Source organism: Galeopterus variegatus, unplaced genomic scaffold (genome assembly GCF_000696425.1).
Source record: "Galeopterus variegatus unplaced genomic scaffold, G_variegatus-3.0.2 Scaffold3611, whole genome shotgun sequence".
Taxonomy (NCBI): domain Eukaryota; kingdom Metazoa; phylum Chordata; class Mammalia; order Dermoptera; family Cynocephalidae; genus Galeopterus; species Galeopterus variegatus.
Genome location: NW_007729722.1, coordinates 344,615 through 352,590, shown reverse-complemented (window position 1 = coordinate 352,590; position 7,976 = coordinate 344,615). Strand labels below are relative to the sequence as shown.

Below are 7,976 nucleotides of genomic sequence, written 5' to 3'. Positions count from 1 at the left end.
AAAGAAAAGAAAAAAAAAAAAAAAAGTTGCCCTGGTTCCAAATCGAAAAGATTTTTTTTTTTTTTTTGGGGGGGGGGGGGAAGTAACTATCTGTGTATTACTGTGGCTTTTGAATTTTTTTTGTCATTTGATTATTTATTTATGGTTTTTGGCTCTGGAATGATGTATATGGATTTGATTTCTGTGTATTAGAGACTTTTAGGGCAAGTTTACTAATTTGAGTAAATACCAAATAACTTAAACACCAAATAATTTAAAATACCAAAGTAATATGTGCTTCCTGAATTTAAAACTTGGACAAGCACAAAAAGGTACAAAGTAGAGAAATGTTCTCCACAATTAAACCACCTATTGCGATTTTATTCTGTGTTCTTTTAGTGTTCTTTTTCAAGGTTCTTTTAGTGTTTTAGTGTTTTTTTCAAGTAGTCGTTTAATATGCATCCCTCACTCCTATCTTGTCCAACCATGGATAAATTATATTATGTTATTATAATCAACAAATAGGACTTGGCTATTGGCTAGACTCAGGCACTGTACTAGTTGCTGTGAACACAATTAAACAGGAAATAGTCACTGCCCTTGAGGAGCCAGACAAAATACCTACACACATTGATTAAATTTAGAAACATCTGTGGTGCTGTTACTAGATGCCTGGCATTGTGCAAAGCACTCTATATAGATTAGCTCAGCTGCAAACAGCCTTCTGAGGTAGTTATTGAGGTCTTCATGTTACAGATGGAAATTGGTGCTCAGAGAAGTTATGTACATTACCCAAGGTTGCACAGCTACTAAGCAAAGCTGAGACTGGATTTAAAACTTGTACCCAGCACAGTGCCTGGCACATAGCAGGTGCTCAGTGAATACTGTTGGCTCATGCACTAATGGTACTGCTTGCTGGCCAAGCTAATTTATGCCAAAGACCTGATGGGTGATCCAGAAAGTAAATATTGCAGTTTTTGGAGAAGGCAAAGAGAACCCAGAACAAGGTATTCTGGAAAGACTTCATGGAAGGTGCCTTTAAACTGGGCTTTGAAGGGAAGACAAAATGGGGAGAGAATAAAATGACTTCCAGACTGGAGAGATGACTTGGACAGAGGTATGGGGACAGGAAAGTCGATAATGGCCCAAGAAGCAGGGAGCAGAGTGGTTTAAGTGGAGGGAGGTTCATTGCATGGTGAGTGGAAGAGGAGGTTGGGCAGGTACAATGGCTCAGATTGTGGAGGGGCTCGAATGTGTGTCAAAGACTCAAAGAAGGTTATAAGCCAGGTGAGTTTTATGATGTAAGTGATATTTTAAGAAGATTAATGGTTAGATATTAAATTAAAGTGAATCATAGGGAAAAGAGAGAGGCAGAAAGACTTTTGAAAAACTTTTATGGCAGGGGTGGAGACATAGTAAAAATAATTCACATTATCCAGTGTGGTTCCTGTTTTCTAGCTGAAATAGAATTCCTCCTGCACCTTTGATGAGGACTAGATTCTTCAGAGCTGAAAGCTGAAATTTCACTAAGTGCAGTTCCCCACAGATAGTAACATTGGCATCGCTACAGTCAAGAACAGTAGCAATATGGCACCTGTGTCCCATGTGCAAGACGCCTTTTGTACATTATTACATGTATTTCTCATACCCCTGAACATAGCAGAGGCACTGGGCACAAATAGGTTAAGACCTAAAACAAGTAATATTCACTGCCCTGGGAGTCATCAAAGGAGTAAGGAATCAAATCCAAGTTTGTTGAGCTCCAGCACCCACGTTCTTATCCCTACACCATGTTGTGTTTTATCTAGAAGAGGACCAGAGCAGAGAGAGACTCATTCCAAGGCCTGGTGGTAGAGTAGGAGACAGGAGGGAGATTGTGAGTGGCAGAAAACAGAGAAGGACGAAAGAGAAGAAATAGAGGGTGGGTATGTCAGGGACTAATGAGGGTTTCCCTGGGATCTGAGGTTGACCTTTTCTTTACCATGTGATAAAATGAGAGCAAAGACAGGTGACTTTAGTAAAAATATAGACCAACAGTAATTAAATGGAAAAGGTGAATAATAAGTATAAAAACACCCAATTATTACCTGGTCAGCCTGGGAATGGTGATGGGTGGTGGGTTGAAGTAATGAGTGGAAGAATCTTTATTACTTATGGAATTTGGTGGGGATTTGTTGTTATTCTTAAGTGGCATGATGATGGATGATCTTTTATATTCTCTCTTATAATGATTTTAATTTAAAAATGTTTTTAGGGAGGAGGGAGGGAGGTTTCGGTGATGGGCCATAATAATCAACTACATTGTATATTGACAAAATAAAAATTGCAAAAAAAAAAATGTTTTTAAAAGACTCAGAAAAAGTACTGTTTGAGAAAGAAATATGCCTTCAGATTCTTTTTTGCATGTGCTTCACAGATAAATTTGGGCAGCGGGCATTTGTGGGCAAAGTATGCATGGATTTGAATGACACTGTTCCGGAGTACAAGGAGACCACTAAGGAATCGGTCACCGAAACAGAGAGGTAACATGTCCATTTGTCTTACGGGTGGGTCTCTCTGCTGCACTGAAGGAGTTAGAGACAGGGAGGGGAAACCAGATACTGTTAGGCCCAGTTGGGAGATGCACATAGTGATTCAGAATGTTCTGTTTAATACAGTGGGTCAGCTAGTGTGCAGAGAATCTGATCAAACAGTTGGCAATCTTGAACAATTTACAGAGAGCTTTCTTCTGCATTGCACTCTTGATCGTCATAGAAATCTCTGTGAGGCATCTGGGTTTTGTAAGTCTGAGTGTGAGATAGGCTAAGTGACTTGGCCACGGTCACACAGCTTTGAAGTGGCAGAGCCGGGATTTAAAACCAGTGTTTATGACTCTAAATTAGAGTTCTTTCTACCATGACAGAGACCACCTTGTGTTCAATGTAAATAGAGAGTGAGAGAAAGAGAGAGAGAAGAAAAACAGTGTGCAAGAGCATTTTCTATGGTGCTTGTATATTAAATACGATGGTTGAAGTGAGGAATCACTTATGGAATAAAGTATACAAAAAGTTGGGAAAATGACTTACACTTACAGATTAATAAAAGACCTTTCAATAAAATAGAAAAAAAATGTAAATACCAAAATAATATATGCTTCCCTAGTTTAAAACTTGGAGAAGCACAAAAAGGCTCAAAGAAAAAAATGTTCTCCATAATTAAACCTCCTACTGCAATTTTATTGTGTGTTCTTTTAGTGCTTTTTTCAAGGTGGTATATGCATCCCTCACTACTATTTTGTCTGACCATGGGAAGAGAAAAATTATTCTAGATATATACTGGAATGGCCATAATATGCTAACGTAGGGAGCTAGGATATCCCCTCTCCAAAAATGTGACCTTTACAAGGTGAAGTGCAGGCGTCCAGGAGGGGAGACCATGGTTCCTTCTCCTGCCTTGGTTCCACATCTGTGTGCTCACAGGGAGTGGAGTCTTGGTGTGCTACCTACAATAAAGCTTCTGAGAATATTCTGTTGTGACACAAAAGCTGAAGAGAGACCATCAGAAGGACTAAGGTCCACTCTACTGCTGCTAGGAATAGAGCAGGGTTCACCAAAGGTTAGGGGCAGCCTACTTTGGGAAGATCTCTATCTCAAAGGATAGGGCGCCATATACAGGTAAAATCATAAAAAGTAGGGTAGGGTTTTGTAAGGGAAATGAAAACATATGTCTCTAGGAATAGAGCAGGGTTCACCAAAGGTTAGGGGCAGCCTACTTTGGGAAGATCTCTATCTCAAAGGATAGGGCGCTATATACAGGTAAAATCATAAAAAGTAGGGTAGGGTTTTGTAAGGGAAATGAAAACATATGTCCAAATAAAGACTTGCATGTGAGTGTTCATAGTATCCTTATTCATAGCAGCCAAATGTGAAGCAGGTTCACTGTGCACCGGTATTGATTCCAGGGGAGGATTCTAAACACCTAGCCAATAGCACACACCCATGTCAATCCACCTGCATGAGAGCAGTGAGACCGAACACTCACACAACAAGTTAAATGAAGCAAGTTTATTACCTACAGATAGGCAGGAAGGGACAACAAAAGCCTAGGATTTATAGTCAGCTCATCTCACAAGGCTCAGGAAAGTTGCTCAGGTGGCTTCAGTCTCATCTGTGCATGCTCCGTGTCATATCACAGCTGAGGGACCCTGAAAGCACGTATGCCTGGGGTTTTATACAGAGGGGCAACTTCACTCACTGGCCTAAAGTGTTGCAGGATATTCTGTTTTAGGAAGAATGGGAACTGAGCCCAGGCTGTTACAGCCAGTTCTTCCTTGTCTCAGGACGTAGTATTCCCAGCACATTCTGCAGTTATTCTGAGAACTGCAAGCAAGAAAGAGGGGGAAGAGCTGGGCCACCATGGCCATCTGAGGACTTGTCCCACACCAAACAATGGAAACAACCCAAATGTCCATCAGCTCATGAAAGGTTAGACAAAGTGTGGTATATGATGGAATATTATTCAGCCATAAAAAGGAATGAAGTACTGATACATGCTACGAGGAAGAAACCAAATACAAAAGCCCAAAATGTATGATTCTATTTATATGAAATATATAGAAAGTACAAATCCATGGAGACAGAAAGCTAGATTAAGAATTTCCTGGTGCTGGGAGTATAAATGACTATTTACTGTAGATGGACCAAAAAGTTAATTAAGGTGATGAGAATGTTCCAAAACTGGATTATGATGATGGTTGCACAGCTCAGTAAATTTGCTAAAAATCATTGAATTGTGCTCTTTAATATAGGTGTATTTTATGGTATGTCAATTATACTTTGATAAAATAGTTTTTAAAAATAGGAGTATGTGTGTGCTGTATGTGTTCATGTATATTTGTGTTTTCAAGTTCACATCCCCTTTCGATAAAAGTTGAGTAGAAAGGGATTAGTTTTTTCTTTTTAAGTAAATATATTTTTGAAAGGTTGCTTTTGAACTCACAAAGGAATATTTTTTTTTACGAAGACTTTGTAAGGTATAAATAGCAGTAGAGCACATTTTCAGAGACTGCAGCTATCTATAATTTTCTCCTGTGGTACAGTATTTCTCTGGATGCTTCGAGCATTCTTCCTCTCATTTTTCTCCCCTAATCCCACACAGTTTAATCAAAACTCAAAAAAAAGGCCTGAGAAATTCAAGACGTATCAACACACTCTGACGTCTCTCTATAATGTAGAATTAAAATTGAAAGATGAATTAATGCATGAATTTTTTTTTCCCATTTGCCGAAGTCACTGTGTGAGTTTACCCAACTTGATGATTTGGTCTGTTCCTAAAAATTTTTTGCATTTCAGTACTGTTTTTGTGTATCAAATTATATTTTAAAGCCTCCAGGAACCTGCTATAGGAATCCTAGGGCAAATCCCTTTGTAAAATAAAGGGTTCTTTTTTAAAGTAAATGATTTGCCCTCTTGCTAGCCTTCGTTAAAAATCAGGGCTTCTCCTGTAGATTGCATTTGCTCTTAAGTACACGTGACTGTTCATTAAATTATTTTTGGTGTGGATCATGCTATTGCTTGAGATTGTGAGTTGTCATTTTGTTCTTTTTCATATAACAATGGGATAGTCTACTGATCATATAAATGCTTTGCTTTTATTATATTTCTTTAATGGCTTTTCCATAGTATCTTGAGGATTTGATGTTGGATTACATTCAACATCCAAAAAACATAGGAGAAAATTCTTTATATATATGAGGATAGTTCAAAAGTTCATGGAAAGATTTTATTATCTTTCAGTTCCGTTTTTCCACAAACTTTTTGCAGTACCCTTGTACATCTTTCCGACGACCAAACCTATCCTAGTGCAAGTTTTAGAAGTCCAACATTTTTCCTGCTCCCCAGGCCTCCTATTTTTCCACAAACTTTTTGCAGTACCCTTGTACATCTTTCCCACCACCAAACCTATCCTAGTGCAAGTTTTAGAAGTCCAACATTTTTCCTGCTCCCCAGGCCTCCTTCACCTTACATGGGTCCTCTGGAAAGGGGAGAAGTGGGGTTGCTACATGCTCACAGAGAGGAAGAAATACCACCTTCGCCTTGGCATTGGCCATATGCACAGCTTGTCTATTAATTCATTTTTGTGGTTTTGTAGTAAACTCTAATTCACATTTTATTCTGAAACAAAGGAATACCAGAAGGCAGGAAGCTATAGCTAGTCAACTTTTCCATCCAGGGTGGAAGTCGCCATTTCATAGGCTTTACTTTTCCCCCATCCCTGCAGGCGTAACTGGTCCATGCTTCATATCCATCTCTAGCTTATTCCTTCTGCCATACTCCAGCAGCCACCCCCGTAGGACTCTGCTCTTGGAAATAAATAGTGATATTGTGTGAACAAGTAGTTTCCATTCTAGGGGGATTAGAAGTAGAGAACCCCATGGTTTCTAAACACCTCCAAGTGCACAGGACTCCATTACTCTACAGTCCATGGAGCATAACATATTGCGATATTCCCCCATACAGAGCTGGAGCTAGTAGAACAACTTGAGTGTTGCAGGAATACTTGTGAACAGCCTGTCTGATGCTAGATGATGACATTCCATTTCCCTGTGATTTTGCACCCCATCTCTGGCTGCAAGTGAGGAAGCAGAGTAATTACTACTTGTTAATCTTTAATTAGTGGTGGTGAAACATGTGCAGCTTTGGAAATGTTTGCATGGAAATTAGGACATGTAAGGATCATGTTTTCACCCTTTTTAATCGTTTATTTGAAAATGCTTAAATTTTCTAACTTCATACTTGTTGCTTTATTTTAGATTTGTGTCAGAAATGCTTCGAAGGAACGTAAGTAAATTTGTTCAGAGCTTCAAGGTGTACAATGTGATGGTTTGATGTATGTATACATTGTTTAATAATTATCACAAATTAATTAACACGTCCATCACCACCCGTACTGAAGATCTCTAGTACTTGTTCATCTTATAACTGATAATTTGTACCCTTTGATCAACATCTCCCCATGTGATCCAGCAATCCCACTTCTGGGTATATATATCCAAAGGAAATACAATCAGTATGTTGAAGAGATATCTGTACCTCCATGTTCATTACAACATTATTTGCAAATGCCAAGATATGGAAACAACCTAAGTATCTGTGGATGGATGAATGGATAAAGAAAATGCAGTGTCTATATATACACAATGGAATGTTATTCATCCATAAAAAAGAAGGAAATCCTGCTATCTGTGACAACATGTATATATATAGAAGACATTATGCTAAGTGAAATAAACCAGATGCAGAAAGACTAATGCTGCATGATCTCACTTATTTGTGGAATCTAAAAAATGCAAACTCATAGAAACAGAGGTCAGGCATTTCTTTGCTTTTCAATGAAGGCTGGTGCGGCTCTGTACCTAGTCCTCTGTGTTTTATTTGAAATGCAATTTAGAAATCAGGAAATATTTACTGATTTTAGTGGGTTTGATTAATCACCACACAGATAATGTGCAAACATGGAGTTCGCTTTATTCTTATAGTTGCATGTACTTTTCTTGGCTCCCAAGCCTCTCACCTCCATGCAACAGGGAAATTAAATTTAGTCAGGCAGATAAACTTGGTCCCAAGCTTTCAGTTCATCTAGGATATGAAAAATCTTAGTTACTGCCAAGTTTAGAGTCACCATCCCAAAGCAACTTTCCCTTTCTTAGTGGTTTTCAACCCTCTCCTCTGAGACCTTCTAATTTCGCAGGACTGGTGACTAGGGAGGGAAGAGAGGACATCATGGATATGGGCAGATAGGTGGAATCAGAAAGTTGTGGGATTCTGGTAGCTATGTCAACATTGGCGCAGGCCACTTGTACCCCCGCTGTGATCTGAAACACAGGCAGTGATGCCCCAGCCACTGGCTGCCGTGGTCCATACATGTGTGGCCATCAGATGACCTTCAGGCACTTGGCCAGGTGCCCTGTTTTGCAGTGTGTTGGCTTTGGTGAGCCTATGGAGACAACCCTATTTCCT

At 39.2% G+C, this 7,976-nt stretch overlaps 1 protein-coding gene across 1 annotated transcript in view; it reads left to right on the top strand.

Annotated features, from left to right (window-relative positions):
- GDA (guanine deaminase) overlaps nt 1-7,976 on the top strand; it is a 41,428-nt gene that overhangs the window by 1,616 nt on the left and 31,836 nt on the right. The window contains 2 exon segments of the mRNA XM_008585534.1: nt 2,396-2,501; nt 6,770-6,797. Of these exon segments, the coding sequence (XP_008583756.1) occupies nt 2,396-2,501; nt 6,770-6,797 (134 nt within the window).